We start from the raw sequence: 26,547 nt of genomic DNA on the forward strand, positions 1-26,547 counted from the left end.
TTCTTCCAGTACGATATTTCTTCCAAATTAAGTTTTCTCAAATTAGTATGAACCCTAACTATGATTTTAGAAATTTTTTGTATGAAATTAGCATGAACCCTAATTATATTTTCTCAAATTAGTATAATCCAACTTTATAAAATGTTGATATTTTTCATTTTCAACTGCATACAATGAATTAGTTGGATAGTCTTGAATTGAAATAAAAATTAAAATACTCATTTATGTGAATTCAAAAAAATAAAAATTATAATACTTATTTACGTGAATTCAATAAATCCCATTAAAAAGATTAAAAATTGAAAAGTTTGAATTACATAATTTAAGTAAAAAAATAATTTTTTTAATTAAAAAAATTAAATATAAAAAATTTAATTTAACACCTCTAAATAATTTCTCCAAAGCTTATGTTTTCTTTATAACTTTATAAAGAGTTTTTTAAGCTCCGGTATTGTTCGTTATTTAGTATCGATAACATATGCTTATAACTTTATAAAAGATTTTTTAGTCTCCGGTATTTTCTATTTTCCAATATCGATAACATCGAGCTACCCACATTATCATTCAATGTCACATCAATCAAATATGTTAAACGGAAGATTTATGGAAGGACCAAAATCCTCCAATTTTGATACTTTGAATACTGAACTTGAGCAATTTTAACCTCGAGACCAAAAGTAAAATTAAGCCAATCAGAGAAAATTCTAATAAGACAACAAATGTTGATGGGAGAATGCAATGCTACTCTGTATACAGTGTGCATTAAAATATAAAGGAAATTACAGAGTTTCTAAACAAACAAAAAACCACTTATTGCTAAAATATGTAGACGATAAATCATTTTAGTGTAGATAAAGTCTTACAAATTTAACATATACCTGTAAACTTTCTCGGTGATATAGGTAAAGTGTCCTAACAAGTGCATACGTATACAGGTGCATTAGGGGCCATGTTGGTCAGCGGCATAACAAAATTGCAATTGTGTGTTGAGGAAGTAACTACGGGGATAAGACTTGCAACGAAGCTGACCAATGTGGACCCCAGCATGTTGCTCGCTGAAGATGCGGTGGCGTTTGTTTGTTGACAAAATTTGTATTCAGTTTGATCCATATTTTCATTTTACAAAGTTCATCTTGATGTTTCATTGCTCAATTATGATCTGTCTTACTTTTCTTCAGCACCATTGTCATGTGACTGATATCCTCATTCCCTGTTTGCATTCTACCCATAAGCCACTGCAGTGCCTCAGCCGCAGCATCCTTTTCTGCATTCTTCTTGTTGTTATATGGTTGGCCCATTATCTGCACTCCATTAAACTCAACTGTAGCACGAAACTGATTATTCTTCAATTGCGTGGTGGTGTAGAAGGGTGCACCATATCCAGCTCGTGTCAGCAATGTTTGAAGGTGGCCTTTAGTATTATCACCCCCGGGTCCACTGTCTGTTCTTGAAACCAATGCTTGTTGCATTGCCATCATTGATGGTTTAAGGAGCTGGCAACTAAACACGAATTTGCCTTCACATTTGTCATTGCAAATCAGCAACCGTATAGCAAATAAGAGCTCATGGAATGTGTGTATGCTCATCTGCGGGAACTGTAACTGCAAACAATAATTTTAAATAGAAATTACAGTCATTGCAGGTTGGTCCAACAAAAGAAGATGCTACAACGTACTGCCAGTTAAAGGGGTACATATCAAGTTTTATTTAATTAGGGTTTTATTTTCAATATCTCTCTTTCATTCTTGATATAAAGTTTCAAGAAAATGTAGCTTACGGAAACTATCTATTTTATTTAATTAGGGTTTGAGACTGCCTATTCAAAGCATTCAAGTGTCAAATTACTCTCCCCCTAAGATCTACCGTGTGTTTTTTTTTCTTTTTCCAGGGGAATACAGCAGTACAAATTAAGACTAATATTTAATATTAAATTTGAGTTTGTAAATATGACTTTTTATTTAGGCCCCCTAAAAATATTAAGTCCAGCCCCTAGATGTTGCATTGGAAAATTATGCACTTTGTCTTTTAAATATACATCCATGTTGAAAAAAATTGTTGTTAAGATGGTTCACTTTCTAGTTATTCTTATGATAGTTAGGCTAACCATTATTTGTACTTTTAAATATTGTGCAGCTAGTCAGGAACTTTGTTACGCAAGCTCTCGACAAAATAAGAGAACAGTGATAAATCAGTCTTGCAATGCCAGAAGTTTTTCCTTTCTCTTCTAGTTTCACATGGTATATATAGAACTTGATCAAAATTTAATTATAACACATCTAGATTTAATATTTTTTTTCATGACCGCTAATGGTAGTGTTGGCGGTAGTTGTTTATGGATGTGGAGTAAAATTTCACTTTTTTAAGCTTCATTGAAGCGGGAAAGGTATGACCCCTGTTTGCTGTTAATACGGTTCAGTATTATGTTAAATATGACTTTCTCTTCTACTTTCAATGGTTTCTTTTTCCTCTTACAGTTGCATGACTCGAATATCAAGGTTAAGTTGGTAGATGAATGAAACCAATCTGCACTTACTTTACTGTGAATAAGTTTGTCAAGATCTTTCCTTATACTCTGGTACATGTCAGCAACAGCAGGTTTCAAGAAAAACTCCAAATATCCTCCCGACATTTTCAAGTGACCATCCTGGAAGAAAGAAAGGAATTTCCGTAAATCAACATAGGATTAAAAACTAGAGGATAATAACCATAACCTTTTATTGATTAGACTAAACATAAGAACCATTAGAAGAATCAGAAGGAACTTACGGTATCTCCTTTTGAGATGCTCCCACCAAAAAGAAGTACCACAGAATCAGGCACAGCTGTTGAGTCACGGAGAAATACAGAGTTCACTTTTATCTTCTCATTAAAAACTAGCCATGGATATGGAATTCTAGTTTCGCGAGCATTCACTGAATTCTGGTCAAATAAAATAAACATTGAATCAGGGTCAAAACTACAAAAAAAAGAAGAAGAAATGATTTGAATGGACTAACCGAATGTAGGAACACTTTGCCATCATCCATTGTTTTCAGAGAAAATGACTTATCCTTATGCTGCAAATGAAATTGCACCATACGCACGACAAAGTATGGACTAATTAAAATATAGACACCAGAAAATCTACTACAAATACATACCATATATGGAGTGTTGAAGAACATACCACAACCGAGCAGATTCCAGGATATAGGCCATAGCAAATAGCTGCTCGAATGAGATACATATCATAGCTCCATGCATTGCAACTGGTCATGTTTCTATCAACTAATCCAATATCTTTGAGCAGGGATAAGAATTCCACTCTAAGAGCGTCAATAACTTTCATGGATTGTGGAGAAAGAAAATTTTTCCAGCAGTATTCATGTCCAGCATTGTCTATTTCGGCATCCTTCCAGTTATCATAGGCCCTCACAATGGCCAGATGGTCACTGTAATCATGGGAAAACTGAGACTTTGCTGCCTGTGCAAGCTGCAAGAAATAAATTTGATAAATCAAATAAAGTCCTAAAGTCATAATTATGTAACCAGGGAAATATTGTCTACCCTTAATTGTAAGGATTACGTCTTAATTTCTTTTTTCTTTTATTGTAATTATTATTATTTCTTATAAATATGAAATAGGTGTGCTCATAACATAATTATTCAAGCCCAATTATCCATATGCATGTTTGGGTACCCGTGCAAGGGGAGGTCAGTAAAAATTAATTTCAAAGGAGTTGCGTAAACAGTTTGAGGTAAAAGAACGAAGTCAATGTGACTTCTCTGTACAAGAACAAAAATCAGGAATTATTAAATATAGTGAAAATAAATTTGAGATTAACTTTCCTTATATAAAAAATATACATAGATACTTAATTTATTTTTAAATATTTATTTAATATTATTATATTTTAACTATTACTTTATTTACTTATATGTTTTATTATTATTATTATTATCGTAATGTTTTACCTGAAAAAAAGAAAGCATCTTTGTATTAAGCCCAATAATCCAAAATAGTGATAAGATTGGAGAAAAAAAAACCTAATCTCCACCAATAAGGCCCACTAACCCAACCCGCAACTTTGTGTTACCTTGTCTATGCATAACATCAAGAATGGGTTTTGTTTTCCACAAATCAGGAGAGAGACATAGAGAGTGCGACGAAGAGAGATCAAGCGAGCACGAGCAAATCAACGGTGTTTTGCGACATGGCAGTCGGAGGAATGAAGAGCAGTAGTATAGAAGATGAAGACCGCCCACAAAAAATCCCTAACGCAGTTTAAAAAATTTTCCCCTCGAACTCGCAAAAACGCTTTTGAACTAGAGTTCATTTGATTCCATCTATTCTACTACCGAGTTTACCAATTATACATCAAAAACGAGTTTGCTTATGAGTAAACCCGAAAGCAATAAGTGGGCACGTAAACTCCTTCAAGTAAATGAGTTAACTCGCAATTTTGATAATTGTTAGAATATAATCAGCAATTACAAATTTCTAACAAATCAACCGTTACATAATCTCGTAAATTAGGGTGATTGATTTCATATTATTGTGTGTCTTTATTGTAATTGATTCTATTCAATAGTATAAATAAATATTGTGTGTTCTGCATTATACACGCAACACATTCAGAACATATACAATCATATAATAACCATACTATATATTCTGTTTGTGCACTAGATATTGCCATAACACTTTGTTTCTTATTTTTCCAAGACATTAAGTTACCACCAATGGAGACACACATGTCCAACCCTTTTCTAGAAGATCCTTTAATGTGCTTTAATATACGAATAACTACATTCCAATGATCTTTACAAAGGGAATGAAGAAATTGGTATACCATACTAACTGCAAAGGAAATGTTAGGATGAGTAACTATATATAATTCAATTTTCCAACTAATCTTCTATATTGTTCGGGATCTGACATAGACTCTCACTGATTTGGTAGAAGTTTGGTATTAAGATCCATGGGTGTGTCAACATATATTGAATTTATCAAGCCAATTTCTCCCAAAATATCCAATGTATACTTCCTTTGAGAAATAACAATACTATCATTGGATTGTGCCACCTCAATACCCAAGAAATATCTGAATTTTCCAATATCTTTGGTCTGAAAATGATCACAAAGATGTTGTTTCATCTGGGAGATGACATTGTTGTGTCATTGCTTGTAAGAACGATGTCATTAACATCTACTATCAAGTAGACACATCCAGCACTCGAGTGACGATACAGACTCAGTTATCAAAGCTAGAGGAGACAAAGTAGTTGGCACTTGAGTTAAGTCACTCGGTGGTTGTTAAGAACGATGTCAGCAACTGTAAACCTGAAGTGGTGGTGGAAAAGAAATTGACGGCGAACACAAATGGAGTATCACAAATAACAGAAATATTGACTGAACTAAGAATATTGGCGATATTAGATGGAGACATATTGGAAGGAGAATGATTTTTAAAGTAAAAAGAAGACCCATTGAAGGTGGTATCTGCAGAAAAAAAATAATCATCAAAAGGAGAAAAACACTTGTATCTTTTTTGTGATCTTGTAAACGCTAAAAAAACATAATTGTGTGATCAAGAAGATAACTTATTAAGATCAAGACTTAACACGACTAGGTCCCTAAGTGTCAGAGTGAATTAACGCAAAAGGGGATGAAGCATCGTTTTAGACACTATGAGAAAAAGAACTATGACTATGCTTGCCTAACTGACATGACTCACACACCAAATTGGACAACTTGGATAAGACAACCGCGCCAACATGTGTAGGAGGACAAAGATGATAAAAACCATGATAAACATCTCAGCCTCCATTCTTAACACACCACATAAAACCACCCAAAATCAACACAAACCATTTCTCCCTATCCCACTCAACCAACCTTGCTACTTCCAATCGTTCTCCAATCCTTAAGAACATGAGTGTCGAAGAACTCCAAGCCAAACGTGAAAAGGGCTTATGCTTTTAATATGATGATATGTATGTCCAAGGTCATCATTGCAAACGTCAGTATATGGTAATCCTAGCTCCAAAACCTCCACCAATGGCTGATGAGGAGTTTTAAGAATTATTATCTAACTTGAATCCAACCATAACAGAATTAGAAGACCAACCCAATTCCTCCCCAACCTAGATAAGCCTCCACGCCCTCATGGGCCATTCGGTTCCCCAAACTTTGTGTGTATTAGGCCGGATTGGCAATGTCCAATTGTCCATTTTAATAGATAGTGGGAGTACAAATAATTTTTTGCAGGAATGATTGGTGAAGTTTTTTGAATCTTGACACCACCCCGACCTAAGGTTTCTTTGTTCAAGTTGGTAATGGGGAGGAGTACAATGCTCCAAGTTGTGTAAAGAGGTGCAAATCCACATTTGTTCACTGAAGACCTTTTTGTCTTGCCCATAGGAGTGTAGTGACGGAAAAGTCTAGGCCCAATACTTACTGATTTTGATAAATTAATTATGAGGTTCAAAAGAAAGGGCCAAGTAGTGCAACTCCAAGGAATTTCGAGACCCAAAGTCAGTGAAATTTCATCCCAACAACTTAAACGACTTCAAGCCACTGATTCAATCAAATAGTATTATCACATTCAGGCACAACCTTCATCTCCTGAGGATGACAAAATTGAATCTTTGCTCCAAGAAATTGAGGCCATCCTTCATCGCTATTCCACTACTTTTGACGAACCAAAGAAGCTTCATCCACCATGACGCACTGATCACAAAATTCCTCCTTTGAAAGGAACTAATCCTATCAATGTATCGATAACCTCAATTTCAGAAGCAGGTTGAAGAGATGTTACATTCTGGTATCATCCAAAAGAGTTTGAGCCCTTTCTCTTCCCTAGCAATGCTTGTGCGCAAGAAAGACGCAATATGGCAATTTTTGTGTGGATTATCGCACGTTGAACGTCGTCATGAACAAGGACCGCTTCCCAATCCCTACCGTGGATGAACTTCTTAATGAATTAATTGGTTCTAAGTGGTTTTCTAAGTTGGATCTGCTCTCTGGTTATCGTTAGATCCAAATGTTTCCAGGAGAGTCTTACAAGACTACCTTTCATACTCATGAAGGCTACTATGAATTTATCATCATGCCATTTGGTTTATGCAATGCTCCATCGACTTTTTTAGAGCACCATGCATTAGTTGATTCACTATCATCTTCGTAAATTTCTTATTGTTTTCTTTGACAGTATCTTAGTTTACCGTAAGAGTTTACAAGAACATGTGAACCATTTGCAACTTGTTTTTCAATGTTTATTGGATTACCAAAACTTTTTTTAATAGATTCAAGTGTTTTTTTGCACAATCCAATGTTGTCTATCTAGGCCATATCACTACAGAATAGGGTGTTGACCTAGAGAATGACAAGATTGTGGCAATGCAAGAGTAGCCGGTTCCTTGTAGTGTGAAACAACTGTGTGGGTTCCTTAGGTTGACGGGGAACTACCATGGTTTTATAGAGGGATATGCTGCCATTGCTTCACCTCTAACTGATTTGTTGAAGGACGCCTTTCATTGGACTATGGTGGAGCAACAAGCCTTTGATGATTTGAAGAAAGCCATGACTGAAGCCCCTCTTCTTGCCTTGCCTAACTATGAGATTCCTTTTCAACTCGAAACTGATGCGTCTGGATGGGGCTTGAGTGTAGTACTTCTTCAGCAGGGCCATTCAATTTGCTTTCACAATAAGAATTTGTGACAAGATGTGTAATGCTTTTACTTCTCAAAATCTAAGAGTGGCTCCCCCTAATTAATTAGGAGTTTGGCATTGGGATGCATGGATGTGTCAACAAACTTTGAATTCACTAACCTAGTTTCCTCTAAAATATTTAATGCATACTCCTTTTGAAAAATAACAATTTCATTTTTGAATTGTGTTATCTCAATCCCCAAGAAATATCAAAGTTTGGCAAGATCTTTGGTCTAAAAGTGGTGAAAAAGATGTTGTTTTACCTATTAGATGTCATGGTGATCGCTTGATGTAAGTACAATATCATCAATATATAATACTAGATAGATACAACCAACACTTGAACGACGGTAAAATACTAAATGATCCAAGTGATACCAAATTATTGAACAACAATGCTAAATTTACCAAACCAAGACCTAGGAGAGTGCTTGAGGCTATGCAGAGACAACATACCAATCAAGAAGACTCCCCCTGAGCAGCAAAACTTGGAGGTTGCTCCATAAGATTTCTTCCAACAAATCACCATTAAGAAAAACATTTTTGACATCCCGTAGATGAAGAGGCCAAGATTGAATGTCTAATGTCCAAGTATCATAATTAGTTACATCTAATTTGTCACTAGATAAATGCACATTGACATAACTGGATCACACATAGGAATAGCAAGAGGTTATAGATAATTGTAGAGCAAGAAATTGTTTGCCAAGTGAGAGAAATATGCATCAAAAAAGTGAAAAAATTCCAACGAACAACGATCACGATGAGATCTATAGATTTGAAAAGAGAACAGATAGGCGAGCTTGACAATAGAAGTCGTAGTCGGAGAAGAGGGTAGATGAATTGCAGACCCACAAGGGCTAGGGCAACACATCAGAGCACTAATTGTTGTGATTTTTGTAGTGTAGTGGTCGCGTCATCGGTGTGATCAGAATCATCGTGTCACGTCCCAATGATGACAACGGGAATATGACGAGGAGGCTATACTATGGTGGTAGCACAGTGGTGGCAAAGAAACAAAGAATGGTATCTAGAGCTGTAGTTCGACAGTAATCGTATATATATACATTTTTTTGTCGCCACCACAACTGTCATCGTCATTGTTGCAACCACCACTGGGATCTTGTCAGCCAGGTGACCACCACAAGTGTAAACACGTCAATACTGGTGGTGGTGCATGACGATACAAGGCAACTCCATTAGTTATGGAACTATCGACATTGTGACAACCAGCATGGGATGCACCGTTTTGGCCAACCACTAACCTCAACAACATCAACAAGACTGATAGCGAGAATTTTGGCTATTTACATGGCAGAGAAAACAGAACTCTCAAGATGAGGAATGTGTAGGAAAATATGAAATTATATCATTAATAACAATCACACCATTTACATTTTCATCACCTTTATTTGTAACAACCAAAAATGGTGGCTATTTACATAGCGAAGAAAACAGAACTCTCAAGATCGGGAATGTGTAGGAAAATGTGAAATTATTTTATTAATAACAATCACACCATTTACATTTTCATCACCTCTATTTGTAACAACCAAACACTTTACGATAAGGAATTGAAAGATATGTCAAAATAAAGGGAAATATTTTAAAGATATTTTCTCCTAATCAATAAGAAAATATTGAGGTTACTTTTAACCTAATTATCCTCTATTTACACACGCACACACACACAAAGATGTTGAAAAGTGTACAAGAAAAAGTAGCGATGACAGTTTGAAACTAGGAGTAGATCAAAAAATTCTAGGTCACTAAAATAGAAAAAACTTACATCTTTTTTATCCGAAGGTGTTAGAAAAGGATCTCTAACACTAAGGCCGGCAACAATTGTTAATATAGGATCCAGACAATTGAATATAACACCAAATATCAGCATCTTGCCAAGTTTAGGTTCCATAGGAAGCACTACCAAATGGCGCCCTGACAATTGATAAGCAAACTGAGACTATAATTTAAATGAAAATAATTAGTTAGCAGTTTTTCATGCCTGATAACGATCAACCAACCTAGAATAGTCAGATTCTCATTCTCATCCAGAGCTCCAATTGTTTTTAAATATTCAATTGCATTTTGAACCTATGAAAAAGATCGTTAATGTGTTTCAAATATAACAAAAGAATTGTGCATGAATTGGAGATAATGTTATAACAAAAAATTAGAGCATTGAGTTTATCATTACCGCAAGTATCTCTGGAGACTGTAAAGCCCTAGACAAAAACTCAGATATACTTCCTAGTTTCAAACTTTTGATTTGCAGACAGAGAGATTGCAACGGCATCCTCAAAATTTCAGGTAATTGATGCTTTGTGAAAGAATCATATACACATCTAGGATACAGATGATAACATTCTCCTGGTTGAACACGACCAGCTCTTCCTCTTCTCTTGAAAAACAAAACGTTAAATGGTAAGATAGAATAAAATCTTTAAAAAGTCAAATGGATAATTGGAAGGTAATTGCAGTTTTGAACCATCACAATTTGTTCGATTGTGGTTTACTCAGTGGAACATAAAAACCAGCACACTGCATACCAAATATGATGATGACATTTCCACCTAATATGGAAGATTTAACAACTATAGGTCATATCGACATACCACTGGCAAAGTATTCAATCCCAAAGCATCTGTTAAATATTTACATATTTGCCGGAGGAAAAATAGAACTCAGCCTAAAGATTATCAGTCAGACTATTTGTTCCAAAAGAATAAAAATCGAGGCTTAAATTTTTTAGTCACCCAAATTTGGGTCATTTTCTTTAGAATTGAAAATTTGGTTTTTAAGTCCCTAAATCTCAGAAAATGTGTTTTGTCCATTGGAACTAACAGCACAATACTCTTTACTAACGTGGCTATTAACATGCACTTCAATGACACTAACAAAAATAATAATGTTAAAATTCACTTTTTAACATTTTTGGCTAACATATCTTTTTAATCCAAAACATGAGTCAACTATCATTTTAGACGTGGTTTTTGAAGTCCCTCAAACTTAAAAGTGATATTTTAGTTCTGTTAAGTTTAAACATGATTTTTTAGTTTAATAATTTAAAAATAACTTACAAATTTGTCACTACAATGTCTACACGCATGGCTAACAATCTCAGAAAAAATCCGTAACAATTTTAAACCTCCAAAATCTAGATTACCAGATACTGTTTTAAGATAAGTTCGCAAATAATTTGAAACCCCCAACATCTAATAAAGCAAAATGAAACATTGTGTTCACACAATTCCAGTCACAGGCAACTTTACTTTAATCTCAAAATAAAACTTTGGTGGAAACTCCATAAATGACAATGTTACAAAGATGTAACAAAGAAAGAAGATAAAAACAAACTACATCATTGGAATTGTTAGAATAAAAGAGAGATATAGGCTGAATCCTTAATGTGTAGAGCACATAGAGTTATGTATTTATAAATAAGAAAATAGAAAGAGACGGGCCTAAGCCAGGTACATCTAATAGTAATAGTAATACCATACCAATCACTCAATCAACAACAATAGGAGAAGGGAAGAACGAGAAAAGGAGAAGGGAAGAAAAGTAAAATATATTTCAAAAACCATTATGAATCATATTTCTCAAATTGTTCAAGTTATGCCAACAACAACGTCAATTTTGATAACCAAAAAGAATTATTCAATTTAGAAGACTTAAAAGAACAATTTTAATCTCAGGGACTACAAGTATCTTTTAATTTGGAGGACTACAATTTGAGGGACTAAAATTTTTAAAATTTGAAAAACTAAAAAATCACTTTCATCTTTGGGAACATAAATAAAATTTGACACAAATTTCAAGGACTAAAGGTCATAATTAGTTATATGTCATTATCCTTGATTTTGTATTTGAATCTTATTCTAATGTAAATTTTAAGTTTAACACAACATCAAGAAAATCAGCTTGTAAAGTGAAGTTTACACTCACTTATATACTATAATTTAGTTATATCTTTAGTCGAATATAAGATCTCCAACAAATATTTCCATAGAAGTCTCCAACTAAGTATAGTACCCACTTCCCTATAATTGAAAGTTTTTCAAAACTAAATTGTAATTGAGAAACTTGATTTACATATAGTGAAACGTTAACCATGTAATCATATAACACAAATGTCATGTTTTTCAGTCACTACTCCACTTCTAAAACAAAAAAACTTCGACCAGCCCATAGCCTTGCCTTTATTTAAATGAAACACATAGCTCTATGACTAAGCATATTGCCACCACTCCAAATACAGCACTCGGCCTACTAAACTGATAAGAAACAGTTTCCAAAACTTTCTTTCAAAAGTTAATTGAAATAAATGAACCCAGTATTACATATCAGACATCATGAATAAAAAATGCTTTCAAGTAATATAGAACATGTTAGATATAATCATTACTGACAATGATAAAATTATAATATAAGCTTACTTGTTGAACTGAAACCTTAGAAATCCAAGTAGGAAGCAAACAAGGTGTGTTATTCAGTGCATCATATGATGATTCTTTTGCCTTCCCACAGTCGATAACAAAAACAATATCATTGATTGTGATACTCGTTTCAGCAATATTTGTTGCTAGCACTATTTTCCGTACTCCATCTTCAGGTTCTTCAAAGATTAACCTCTGCATATGTAGTAAATAAGGATTATTGGAATAAAAAATATCTAATATCTCTATAGTAATAAGGAAAAATATCCCTAAAATCTACACATTTATTTCCGCATATTTTTATTTCATTTTTTTAAAAGTGTGATTATTATAAATATCATATTGTAAAATGAATAAAGAACAACTCATCACAGTTGCAAATTGTGATAGTACACCCATATGTAGACACGAAAATATAAATCATCTATAGAATTGAAGGATATCATATATGTCCCACAATTGGCCAATAAACTTATCTCTATACAGACACCTACAAAAGACTTGAATTGTTCAATAATGTTTTCTTCCTCTTATTGTGTCTTTCAAGTCCTTGCCATGAGAAAGACAATTCTAATCACTAATGAACAAAGTGAGTTGTATGTGTTCAAATCCAAGGACTCCAGCAAAACAAGGGAAATCGTAAGTCAAAGAAGAACATAAAAAACATAGACTTCCCAAATATGCATTCATCGTATAGAAGACTTGGACATCCCTCGTTCAGTCTTATTAACTCTTTGATGCCTCCTCTATTTACCAAAGATTCTATCGAGTCTTACTGTTGTGATATTTCTCAACTGTCAAAGCACTATATTGTGCATCATATCCCAATAGCAATTCCTTTTGATTTAATTAACTCTAATATTTCAAGTCCTGTTTTAGAATCTATCTTTGGGACAAAATGATTTATTACTTTTATTGACACATTTATACGTGTCACATGGGCAAACGTTATTTGGCATTTCATAGTATATAAGTGAGTACAAACCTCACCCAACAAGCCGGTTTTGTGGGGTGGAGTTAGTCCTAAAGTCCACTTGTTAACAGATATCAATCTTATTGAATCTCTATTGTCTTTTGTTCACTCTCCTACCCTAGTGTCAAATCTACCTCATTGAATCTCTGGTTATGTTGCTTTTGTCTACTTTGATATCTTCATTTCAGTAAATTAGAACTTAAAGCTCTTAAATGTTTCTTTATTGGTTATCCTTGAAACAAAAGTGGGTACAAATGTTATCACCCTCAAAATCATCGTGTCTTTATTACAATTTATATCACTTCATGGACAGAATCTGTTTTAGTCAATGAGAAATCACTTGAAGTGGAGGAGCTCTCCTTGCCATCACCATATTTTTCTTCATAGGATTCCCAAGATTTAACTCATGAAGCCCTATGAATGGGATAGAACCAAGAGATAGTAAAGATGAAGAGTGCACTGTTAATGTGTATAAATGTCTTTAATTAGCAGTCCTGATAATTTGTCCTAGGATATCTTATATAATCATTTTCTTTATTGTATATCTCCTTCAATCTCTCATATTTATGTAAAAGATATGCTATGAAGCCTATTTAAGAAAGGGAGGCCGAAGAATCAAAAAGCAAGCTTCAAGCTCTTCTAAACACAAAAATTGTGTCATATAATATGCTCTATTTTGTCTTGATATTGACATGTACAAGGTGTTTCCTTCATTATCAGCACTATGCAAACAATAATTTCTATTATTAAAAAAATATCATGCTTGGGGACAAAATCATTATACCTAACTTTTCCAATGACAAAATTATATGTATTACAGTAGCAGAATGCCAAATAAATCTTGTGTACTCATGCAATAGCATTCTTTTCCATTTATTAAAAAACTGAAAAATAAATAATAATGCAGAAAATAAGTACAGAGATTAGTGAGTATACATAAGCAGTGTACAAAGACAAGTCATTACCTGCTCCAAACTGTCCATTGAGCTATGGCACATTAGCAACAAAACTCGGTTTGGATCACTCAAGACAGGATGTGTTAGGAGCTTCTCCTTCAGAGCATTTATATCATCCCATCCAATCATGAAAACCAAAATGGCACCTGGTCTTTCATGCTCACATATATTGCACAATATATATTGTATGAGGTTAAAACCAATACAGTCAGGATTCCAACAAGACAAAGACTCCCTTGTTTGTGGACTGTAATAATTGAAATCAGCAACTCTTACCACATCCTGGTCATATTTTTCAGAAATAAGTTAATAAATACATGGCAAGGTTTGAGAAACTGTATGTTTAGAATTTTTAAGTACCTCCACAGCAGAAGATAATTGGCTTTTCCTCTTTCCTGGCAACTGTTTGTTCATTTTCCAAATCCTTTCTTGACCATAATCATCAATTTGATTGTCAGGAGTCAATCTGTAGCCCGACATTTCCAGAATATCCTCCAAAAATAGAGTTCTGACAGGATATGTAAAACCCTAAACCATCCCCAACCAATAAGAATGGGAAACTTAGATTTTAGTCCCAAAATAGTAATGTCAGTTGCATAAAATCAAAACATATAGTACCTCTGGTTACATCAAATAAAACATTGCTCAGTTTAATAGAATTCAGAGAAAACAGAGAAATAAGACTAGACTACTTGTAAATGATTTCACAAAAATAGAGTGCAGAGAAGGATGCTTTATATAAGAGTGACTCAATACTCAGTCACCATCTAACTGCCTAGACAAACTAGCTTGTAACAATGAGTACGTTATATTGTGTTAAAAATCCCACATCGGCTAGAAATAAGACGATTTTCCAGTATACAAGTACGTGCAAACCTCACCTTACAAACTGATTTTGTAAGGTTGAGTTAGGTTAAAAGATCCTTTCTAAAGATGTATGCAAGATTTGTTGTTTGTTGGGCTTATCATGCCACCTGCAATGGGAGCCGCTATCGAACCACTCATTTTAATGTCTAGTTTCACACTCAAGAAGTAAAGGATGGTTGCATAATGGAAATTTATCAAACATTGACTGTGTCACATGGTGTCAGACATCTAAGAAAATTGAGAGGCTAGATGAGAATATTTGCATTTTAATCAAGAGTTGAGTTGAGATGAAAACAAACAAAGATATGCTTGAGGGCTTCTTCAGTCCCCTCTACTGTTCTTGATATTTATATAAAAATGATAAAGGAGATACAAGGGAAGTTGAAACATTGAAGGCTACAACTAGGTGTTAGGTGTAGAGGTTATCCAACACTCAACCTCCTAGCTTACACATAATGATTGCCTAGATATACTAATTATTTCTACAAGTTGGAATATACTGAACCAATAGACTTTTGTTCAAAAAAATTCTCTAAAAAAGGAAATGTTGATCATATGTCTACATTTTGAATGAAGCATGGGATTGTTGGATAGAGAAGCAATGCTAAGTTGTCAGTGTAGGAAAGGATTTGCAAGACATACTTGTAGTACAGTAAGAAGAGATTGAATCCAAAGTACTTCACAGTTGTGTTAGCAAAATTCCTATATTCAAGTTTTGTGTTGGATCTAGCAACTTGTGTTTACTTCTTTGACCACCCGGATGTTAGATTTGCACCAAGGTTAAATGACCCTAAGGTTCATTCCCATTAAAGGTCAAAATCCTAATCTGCATCTAAAAAGGCACTGAATGAGCAGGACAGAGATTAATGAGGGGCTAAAAAGAATACCATGATAGAGAGCCATCATATGAATTTTCTATATAGATTTCATAAAGCTGCTTTTTGGGTGTATGTACCTATCCCAAAGGATAAAGCTATATATATATATATATATATATATATATATATATATATATATATATATATATATATATATATATATATATATATGAAATACATCAGTTGAGAACAATTCTCTAATTATTTATCACATCCAAATTCAAGTTTGTATAGTTGAGATTAAAACAGACAAAATATGTTTGAGGGCTTAATTAGTCCCCTCTACTGTTCCTGATATTTATATATATGATGGAGATACAAAGAAGTTGAAACATTAAAGGCTGCAACTAGGTGCTAGGTTAGAGGTTATCCAACACTCAACCTCCTAGCTTACACATCATGATTGCCTAGATATACTAATTACTTCTACACTCCCCCTCAAGCTGGAGCATACAAATTGTATGTACCCAGCTTGGAACAAATAAACTCAATTCGAGGTCCCCTTAATGACTTGGTCAACATGTTTGCGAGTTGGTCATTCGATCCCACAAACTCAGTACATATTTCCTTTGCCAACAACTTTTCACGAACAAAATGACAGTCTATTTCTATATGTTTTGTTCTCTCGTAAAACACTGGATTTGAAGCAATGTGGAAAGCAGCTTGATTATCGCAATACATCTTCATAGTCTTGATGTCACAAAACTTAAGTTCTTGAAGAAATTGCTTCACCCATATAAGTTCACATGTTAGTGATGCCATGGCTCTATATTCAGCTTCAGCTGTCGATCTAGCTACTACACTCTGCTTCTTACTTTTCCATGAAATAATATTACCTCCAAGGAATACATAGTATCCAGTAGTAGATTGTCTGTTCATAGGAGATCCTGCCCAATCCGCATCACAATATCCAGAGACATGAAAGCTTCCTCGATCTTCATATAACAACCGGGAGCCTTTTTTAGGTACCTTAGAATGCGGATGATAGAATTCCAATGGCCAACACATGGAGACTGCATAAACTGACTAACCACTCCAACTACAAAGGATAGGTCTGGCCTTGTAATGGTGAGATAAATTAGTTTTCCAACCAGCCTCCTGTATCTTTCAGGGTCAGAGAATAATTCACCTGCTTCAATTGTTAAATTTTGATTTGGGTCCATAGGACTCTCTACTGGTTTACAATCAATCATACCAGTTTCTTGTAGGATATCAAGAGCATACTTCCTTTGAGAGATTACAATGCCATGTTTAGACTGTGCCACTTCAATGCCCAAGAAGTATTTGAGGCCTTCCAAATCCTTGGTTTGAAAATGCCTACACAAGTGCTCCTTTAATTGAGATATGCCAACAATATCATTTCCTGTAATGACTATATCATCAACATATACTATTAGGTAGATACATTTCCCAGGAGAAGTATGCGAGTTAAAGACCGAGTGATCTACCTCACTGCGTCTTAACCCAAAACTTTGAACAATGGAGCTGAATTTTCCAAACCAGGCACATGGTGATTGTTTGAGGCCGTATAAAGAGCGATGCAATTTGCACACCATACCAGACTTCCTCCTCAAGATCACCATGAAGGAAAGCATTCTTGATATCCAATTGATGAAGTGGCCAATGACGAATGGCAGCCATTGCAAAGAAGAGTCGAATAGCAGTCATTTTCGCCACAGGAGAGAAAGTGTCACAATAGTCAAGGCCATAAATCTGAGTGTACCCTTTGGCAACTAATCGGGCTTTGAGCCTATCAACCTAACTGTCAGAGCCAACCTTAACTGCATATACCCATCGACAACCAACCGCCTTCTTGCCCGGTGGGAGGGACATGAGCTCCCAAGTATGGTTGTGTTCAAGAGCTTGCATTTCTGCAATCATGGCTTGTCGCCATCCAGGATGATCAAGTGCTTCCTTCACATTTTTGGGAATAGGAACAGAAGACACTGAAGATAAAAGAGAACAATAGGAAGACGACAATCTGTGATAACTAAGAAAATTATAAATGGGATGGGGGTTCCGAGTGGAACGAATACCTTTTTTGAGAGCAATGGGCCAACCGGAATTACCTTCATCAGGAGGCATGGGAGCAAGAGACGAAGGAGAAGGATCTGAAGTCGAGGATTCACCATATTCTTGGATAATTGGACTATTCGTCAGAGTCCTGTGTTGGAGGTCGGGACTCGGGAAGGTATCAGTAGGTGCGGATGGGGGCTCGGGAGGAGGTGGAGTAGGACTCGGGTTGACAAAGACATCTGAGATAGGGGACTCAACCACAGGAAGAGGGAGGACTTGTTGTATGACATGGGTGTCTTGAACAGAGGAAGAGAAATAAGGGGTTTGTTCAAAGAATGTGACATTGGCACACATGTAGTATTTCTTGGTTTCAGGAGTGTAACACCGATACCCTTTTTGAAGACGAGAATAGCCCAAGAAGACACATTTGAGAGCACGAGCAGAAAGCTTATCTAGACCTGGAGACAGGTCGTGAACAAAACATACACAACCAAAAATCCGAGGAGGAATGTGAAAAAGAGGGTTATCTGGAAACAAGATGGAGACAAGGACCTTATGATTGAGAGGAGGAGGGCATGCGGTTAATAAGAAAACATGCAGTTAAGAGGGCATCTCCCCACTGATGGACAGGGATATGAGCACCAAGCAAAAGTGTACGAGCAATTTCAACCAAGTGTCGATTTTTTTTTTCTGCTATACCGTTTTGCTGTGGTGTGTGTGGACAAGTGGACTGATGCAAGATACCATGTGAAATTAAAACTGCAGACAAAGCAGATGAGAAGTACTCTTTGGCATTGTCACTTCTTAAGATTTTGATTACTCGACCTAATTGATTCTTGATTTCGTGTAAAAAAGATGTGAAGATGGATAACAATTCAGAACGATCTTTCATAAGATAAACCCAAGTACATCGTGAAAATTCATCAATGAAAGTAACAAAATACCTAAAACCAAAAGATGAAATACGACTAGGTCCCCAAATATCGGAATGAATGATGGAGAAACTAGAATTACATTGTGATAGAGACTTTTTAGGAAAAGTAGATCTAACATGTTTGCCTAGTTGACATGATTCACATTCTAAGGTTTGGAGACCACTAAGTTCAGGACACATTTTTTTTAACTTGGACAGATGAGGGTGACCAAGTCGATCATGTAACACTTTAGGACTAGGAGCTGCAACACATGACACTCGTGGACGAGATCCAAAATGATATAAACCGCCGGCTTCATATCCTTTTCCAATCTGTCTCCCCGAACCACGTTCCTGTATAACAAAAGATTTGTGATCAAAGGTTACTGAACAGTTGAACAATTTGGTTAACTGGCTTAAGGAAATTAAATTAAAGGGACAATTAGAGACAAAATGGACAGATTTTAGAGTTAGGGAGGGAGACAGGATGACTCGACCGACTCCCTTTGAGGAAGTTTTAGAGCCATTGGCAAGGGTTATAAAATGAGGTTTGTCTTGAAATGAAATGGTTGAGAATAAAGAGGTATTACCAGAGATGTGGTCAGAAGCACCGGAATCAATTACCCATGAATTGTGACTTTCAATGGATTGAGAAATGCAAGTTGTTGAAGTATTCGGGGCTTGAGATGATTGTGTCAGGCTGCTGCACTTGAGACGTAGGTACTCTTGATACTCGTCCTCAGTGAACTTGGACTTCGTAGTGTCAGCCTGAGAGACATTGGCAGTCTTAGAAGGAAAACCATGTAAGGAGTAACAGTTTTCCTGAGTGTACCCATCCTCTTGCAATACGTGCATTGAGGACGTCCACGGCCTCCACGTCCACCTCCTCTAGGTCCACGTCCTCCTCTTCCTCGAGTTGCGGCCATAACAGATGATTCTACTCGAGCATGAGATTCTTGAATTTCAAGTGTTGGGACTTTCGGGACACGAATCATACGCTGGATCAGGGTGTCCATGGAAGGGACCTCATGAGAGGTCAAAAGTTGATCTCTAATGTGATTGAAGTCTGGATGAATGGCGCGAAGCATCATCACCATATAGTATTTGTCCAGCTTCTTCATTTCATCTGAAGCGTCGACTTCGAGAAACATCCGCAGGTCTTCCATGGCTGATTGTGCTTCATTCATGAAGGAGATCATGTTATGATTGGTCATTTTCAGAGATGCCAACTTGTCCGCCGAATCATATAGGCGTTGGATATCGTTGGCATAGATATTCTGAGTCCTCTTCCAAAACGAGTGACATGTTTTGAGTGCCCTAAGAGACATTAACAGTCTCGGCTCCACGGATTGCCACAACAAGGCACACAATTGAAAATCTGCTTCCTTCCATTGTTCGGCTTTTTCTTGAGGCACATGGCTTCCGTCTTTCTCAAGGTGGTCATGATGTCCTTGACGAATGAACCACATCTCGACGGCAGCGGACCAGGAGAGGTAATTGTGTCCATCTAGCTTCTCGGAAGTAATGGAAGGACTTCCAGAGAATGAAATAACACTTCCAGAGGCCATTTCTGAACAAGGGAACAAAAACAGAGAGCAGAAACGCAAAAAACAGTGGAGATTTATAAACGACCGAGGGAGATGTCCGCAAGGGTGACATCTGGACCTCACTGAATCGGAGTTTTGAGGGTTAGAACAGCAGCAGAAGACTCCGGCGAGAGCTACGGAGGTGGTGCTGTGACGTTCCGATCAGCAGAAGACGGCGCGTGGGCTGCACGCGCCTGTTCATAGCGGAGAAGACGCGGCGCGTGGCGCGCGTGGACGGGAGGCTGGTTCCGGCACTGGTGGGGGTGGTTGTCGCTCGGAGAGGCGCTCCAGATCCAGTAGTCACCGGCGAAAACTGAGGTGGCCGGAGACGACACGCCTTTTCGCAGCGGAGAAGATGGGGCACGTGGCGGCGCGTGGACGGGAGGCCGGTTCCGGCACCGGTGGGGGTGGCTGTCGCTCGGAGAGGCGCTCTAGATCCAGTGGTCGCCAGCGAAAACTGAGGTGGCGGGAGACGGCAGCCGGCGGCGAACAGTGGCGAACAGCGGCGGAACAGTGGTAGACAGTGACGATTTTGTGAACAGTGACAGTGGGTAGCTTTGGATAGTGTTTTATGGCAGTGAACAGCTACAGACAGTGATTAACAGTGATGGATGGCGGCGGACAGCCGCGGACGATGGCAACAAGTGCCGGTGGACAGACCAGACGGAAACCAGAGCGGGATCGACCCGCTCTGATACCAAGTTGAGATTAAAACACACAAAATATGTTTGAAGGCTTAATTAGTCCCCTCTACTGTTCCTGATATTTATATATATGATGAAGGAGATACAAAGAAGTTGAAACATTAAAGGCTGCAACTAGGTGCTAGGTTAGAGGTTATCCAACACTCAACCTCCTAGCTTACACATCATGATTGCCTAGATATACTAATTACTTCTACAATATGAGAGTGAATATTGCTCTGTCTTCCCATGTTGTTAGACAACCATTGTCACAATATTACCGTAGTCTACCACCGAATGTAGTTCAAATTGCAATCAAGATAATGGAATCCTGTGATTCCAAGATTTCACACAACACCTCCATTTCAAATTCCACGTGTGATTGCAAAAAAGATAAAATATGCAGATAATCAAGCAAGATCATACAATCGGTTAAATCTTTGTTTTTCCACATCTCATCCATTCCCCTCCCAAATGTTGGCTCACGAACATAGATCAATGGGTTTTAGGTTAAAAACCCAAGCCCAATAAAAGTACCCACGACAACTTGGGCGTAATCTTCCACAAATAACTACATAATGTTCTAAATAGATATTATTAGGATGAAAAATATTCTCAATATCTCCGTAGTAATTAGGAATATCTTCAGAATTGTCCCATTCAAAATCTTTAGAAAAGAGGGAACCCTTAGAGTGTGAGGGAGATCATGTCCCAACACCAACGGGCATAGAAATATTTAAATGGGGTGAAGATAGAGGCAGAAGTAGACATCAAGACAGACAGAGGTGTCGTGGAGTGATTTCGGCAATGGGAAAGCGACAAGTGGAGAACATGCACCAAAGACTAGACGCACAGTATAAGTACGTGGACGATCAATTGGTCATGAGACAATCGAGGTTAGGTCATGAGACAATCGGGGTTAGGTCATGCTCCTTGTTAAGAAGTGGACTTGTAAGCCTAACTCAACCCTACAAAACTGGCTTGTAATACCATGTTAAGAAGTGAACTTAAAGTCTAACTAAACCTCATAAAACCTGTCTGTAAGGTAATGTTTGCACCCACAAATATACTCTAAATTGGCCTTATCTCTAGTCGATGTGGGACTTACAACACTCCTCAAGACACACCTAACCATAACTTCAAATGATGATGAAATGGTGGTGGAGAGTGGTGGAGAAACAGCTGCAAATAACAGCAGTGATGTCAACAGTTATGTTGGTGACAACAGGAGACAATGTAGGAGAAGATAAAGTGGGATCATACCCGCTCCAATACCAACTTCAATAAATAAGATTGGGGCAAAGCAATGTATTCAACCTACATTGTGTGCTTCTTATAGATGCATACATACAAGCTAAAAAATAAGGCAAGGCGCACGTACCCTAAAGTCAAGTATATACACAAGTAGTAATAAAACAATAATAATAATGATAAAATAACATTAGAAAAGAATTATTAAAGTAATAAAATAACATTACATTTTAACTGGATGGAACAAGGAGAACCCGTTGAATGGAAGCAAGACTTTCCATGGAGGATGAGAAAAAAGGTGTGTCCATAAAACAAAGCAACATCAACCAATTACCAACATATAATATCTTTGGATAGTTGTAATAACATTTGTATCATTTTTTAAGGTGAGTATCTCATGAAAACACAATTAATAGCCTTTGTAGAAAGTGTCTAAAGTTAGAAGGATATTATGACCGGAAAAATGTATTGCCAAACACCCTTCGAGAGACAAGAAATAAAGGCTTATTTTCGAAAAATAATATAGCGAGGAATTTGATTTTCATGAGCAGAAGAAGGGACTATTTATGTTAAAACACAAGCAATGAGAATTGAATCTCCCCAAATATGCATAGCAATATTTGTATCCAACATTAGGGAGAGTGTCATTTTTGTGACATGACAATTCTTCCTCTCTACAATGTCATTTTGTTGTTGTGTGTGGGGACAAGTGGATTGGCCCGAGAATACTGTGAGGATAAGAAGAAGAACATTCAACAATGAAGGTTACAAAATATCCAAAACCAAAAGATGTGACACGACTTGGTCTCAAAATATCCATATGAATGGTAGAGAAAAACCTTGTAAGGAGTAACAACTTTCTTAGGTATGACCAATTCTATTGTAGTATGGACATTGGGAACGTCCACTCTTGTCACCACATGCTCTTAAATTGCTACAACCTCCACTTCCATAGGGTGCTACGACCTCTTCCACGGGGTTGTTATGATCTCTGTTAGAGAAAAAGTATGTCACCCTATGATTTTGATTAAGTGATAAAAATAGCCAAGTATAAAAACATGATTACTCTGTTTGAAAGACGATGAACTTATCTCGACCACAGATAATGAAAGATACAAATGCTTCATCTAACAGATGTAACAACTCTCTCCAATCTTAGTTTACATCTACTATAGCACAGATATACTTAGCTGATAAGCATATAAATGTAAGCTAACCTCATAGCAAATGAAGACACATAAATGCTTATTCTATGTTGTAGGGAATGTATACCATTAGACAAGGAACAAGTCACATCAGAAGATCTCGTTGATAAATAGCAAAAGTTGTTTTTCTTCACCAAATCTCTGAACTAACCATTGTCAACTCTAGGAGAGCTATATTCTTCATAAGGCACTACTTTTTAAGACAAACCAAAGAAATGCACACTGCCCAAGAACAAGAAAAGTACATCTAGCAATTAGGATGTTGCTTAAAAAAGAAAAGTGCATTTATTGCTACCACGACTGCATTAAATACATAATCATTATCATACTCTTCAGAAAAAAGTAAGGCATTCAAAAAGAGCTAACGTTGTTCAATGGCCACAAACGGTTTGACAACAACTACTTTCACCAAATTTGATATAGACCTATTTAAGAAGAAGAAAGAGGGAAACCACTTCGTATAGTGCCAAAACATTGCAAAAGCTTTTGAGCCTACTAAGGTTTCAAAGAAGAACATTGTTCATGTTCAATCAGCAAGCTAGAGGAGAGTATCAATACTACATGCATCAAAAGATGATCAACCTCTCTAGTGAGTTAAAGTGTGATTTGTGACCACCAAACATACCAACTATCTATCTTAGACAAGAGTGACCATTTGGCAAAGAATACATAGTTATTAGCTAAGAGCAACTATTGTTCAAAAAATACTTCCTTGAACTACAAGTGACTTGTTAAAGAATACTTGGTTAAGCCAAAAGTGGCTTGTAGAAAGAATACTTAAACAAAGCCAACCGACAGTGGCCGAGAATCAAAAGAATACTCAAGTTAAGCTAGGAGTGGCTTGTGAAAGAACACTTGGTTGAACCAACAATGGTTTGTTAAAAGAGTGCTCAAGGATTTAGTCAGGAGTGGCTACATTCCCCAACAATAATCAAGGGGTTAGACAGGAGCGTCCATGAGCTCAAAGACTCGCATTGTTCTTCCCAATATTAGTCTACTTAGGGGAACTCAATTACAGGTAGAGCTGTCAATTTGGCCCAGTTCACAGGCTTGGCACTGACCCACGTGGGTTGGGACCAAAAGAGCTCATAAGGCCAAAAAGCCCCCAATTAAAAAAGCCCACATGGCCAAAAAGCACACAAAAGCCCTGTAGGTTAGGGCCAACCAATGAACTTCCTTTCTAAACATGAAATATATATTATTTTTTTAAATATATTATTAAACTTTTGTTTTAGGTTGGCCAGTCTCGACAATTAGCCTTAGACCATCCATCTCATCAATCAGCCCGATCTGAAAAATTGGTTGTCGAGTCAACCGGTCTAGGGCGTTAGTTTGAGCCAGACCACATCTGCTGATGGTTCAGGCTGGCCCGTCCCAACAGTCGGCCCAAAGTGTCTCGATCTTCAGCCTGGCCGACCAGTCTCGATCGTTGGCCTAGGCCGCCACGTCTCAATCGTCCTCCCAGGTCAGCCCACCTCGACCATCAGCCTAAACCAGACATGGGCCCAAGCGGCCCGTTTCTGCCATTGGATGAAGCCTGCACATCTCAGACATTGTCCAAGGTCGTCCCATCTTGACTGTCGGCCCGTCTTAGGAGTGGCCACGGGCCGAATTGTCTCGGACTTCAGTCTGGGCTAGCTCGTACTTGCTGTCGGAAAACCCATCTTGGTCGTTGACCCGGGCCGACCCGTCTATGGGCCTAGGTAACCCATGTATCGATCGCAGGCCCGATAATCCTGTCTCGGTCGTGCACCTGATTCGGCCCAGCTTGGTTGTGGGCCTGGGCTGGCTCAGCTCGACTATGGTCCTAGAACGGCCGGTCTCAGCCTTGGGCCTAGCTCGGCCCATCTTGTCCGTTGGCCCAACCATCTTGCCATGTCTCAGTCGTCTACCTGTCCCAGCCTATTTGAACCGTCATCTCGGCCCGGCCCATCTCAACTGTGGGCTAGCTCGCATTTTGCCCAATCAAATTGACGAGTTGGATGGGCCGGGCCAAAACAAGTTGATGATTTGAAATTCTCAACCCGGCCCGCCCACTTTGAATAGGCTGACAGGCTGGCCCATCAAGCCCAGCCTGTTTTGCCACCCGTAGTTTGCGTGGTCATATGAATCAACATAAAAATAGTGTTTGTTCTCTCTTCTTTCTTATCTCTTTACATTGTATGTTATTTTCATCTATATTAAACTTAGAAGGAAAGTCTTTTGAAGAAGAGGAGCAATGAGAACTTTTTTAAACAAGCAAAGTTAGAAGATGGCTTAGTGGTAAAGTTGTAAGAGAGGGTGGGAGAGGTTGTGGATTCAACTTCCCCCACTAACACTTGGAAGTTATAACATTGGTTTGACAAGTTTGGATGCAGTGTTATCGATATAGGATAACGGAACATATCGGAAACCCAAACATCCTTTGAAAAGTTATAACAGAAACCATAATGGGTTATGGCAATGACACCACATATAATTTTAATGAAAAAGTAATGATATTATGTCTAGAAATTCAAATAATAATAACGCAAGTGATTACAGCAGTTGTTGGCTTGGCTGTGTGACAGTAACAACAAAGGTAAAAGGAGGCTGAAGAAGAATGAGAGCGTGTGTTTAAACGTGTGTCTACTAGGTTAAATGAATTTTATTGGGCCTAGCCCACATTTTTATCATGTGTTTTAAATCCTTTTTTACCATGTTGTCCAGGTGTGCATATTAGGTTAAATTAAATTTTATTGGGGTTGCCCCAATCCATGTGTTTTAAACCCTAGAAAATAAATATAACCTTGTTGTCCTGGTTTCTCTTCTCCACAAATGTTGCACCATCGTTGCCTAGTTTCTTGTCCCACTGGTCTCTCTCCGTCTTCTTCTTTCTCCACTATGTTCTTTACCACCATTTCCGTTCCGCATTCGCCAGCCTCTATGCAAAAAGTGATCGCTATGGACCACCACGAAAAATCAGATTCGCCACCAGCTTTTTGTGGCGGCAGCTTGGAAATCCGTTACTGGTTTCTACCATGGCGCTGCCATAGCCAAAATTTGATAACACTATTTGGAAGGGAAGGTGGGAGGTTGTGAGTTCAACTCTCCCCACTACCAAAATAC

The 26,547-nt window shown here is 37.2% G+C and overlaps 1 protein-coding gene across 1 annotated transcript in view; it reads right to left on the minus strand.

Annotated features, from left to right (window-relative positions):
- Window positions 1-726: 726 nt before the first annotated feature.
- Window positions 727-26,547, minus strand: part of LOC114173675 (DExH-box ATP-dependent RNA helicase DExH5, mitochondrial-like) — a 34,239-nt gene continuing 8,418 nt past the window's right edge. The window contains exons 9-19 of the mRNA XM_028058192.1: window positions 14,422-14,589; window positions 14,071-14,343; window positions 12,133-12,327; window positions 9,891-10,094; window positions 9,718-9,787; window positions 9,483-9,631; window positions 3,167-3,472; window positions 2,997-3,056; window positions 2,767-2,919; window positions 2,534-2,644; window positions 727-1,601 (exon numbers count right to left, since the gene is read on the minus strand). Coding sequence (XP_027913993.1) covers window positions 1,149-1,601; window positions 2,534-2,644; window positions 2,767-2,919; window positions 2,997-3,056; window positions 3,167-3,472; window positions 9,483-9,631; window positions 9,718-9,787; window positions 9,891-10,094; window positions 12,133-12,327; window positions 14,071-14,343; window positions 14,422-14,589 — 2,142 coding nt within the window. The 3' untranslated portion in view covers window positions 727-1,148. The remainder of the gene's footprint in view (window positions 1,602-2,533; window positions 2,645-2,766; window positions 2,920-2,996; window positions 3,057-3,166; window positions 3,473-9,482; window positions 9,632-9,717; window positions 9,788-9,890; window positions 10,095-12,132; window positions 12,328-14,070; window positions 14,344-14,421; window positions 14,590-26,547) is intronic.

The sequence above is a fragment of the Vigna unguiculata genome, chromosome 2, assembly GCF_004118075.2.
Source record: "Vigna unguiculata cultivar IT97K-499-35 chromosome 2, ASM411807v1, whole genome shotgun sequence".
Lineage (NCBI taxonomy): Eukaryota > Viridiplantae > Streptophyta > Magnoliopsida > Fabales > Fabaceae > Vigna > Vigna unguiculata.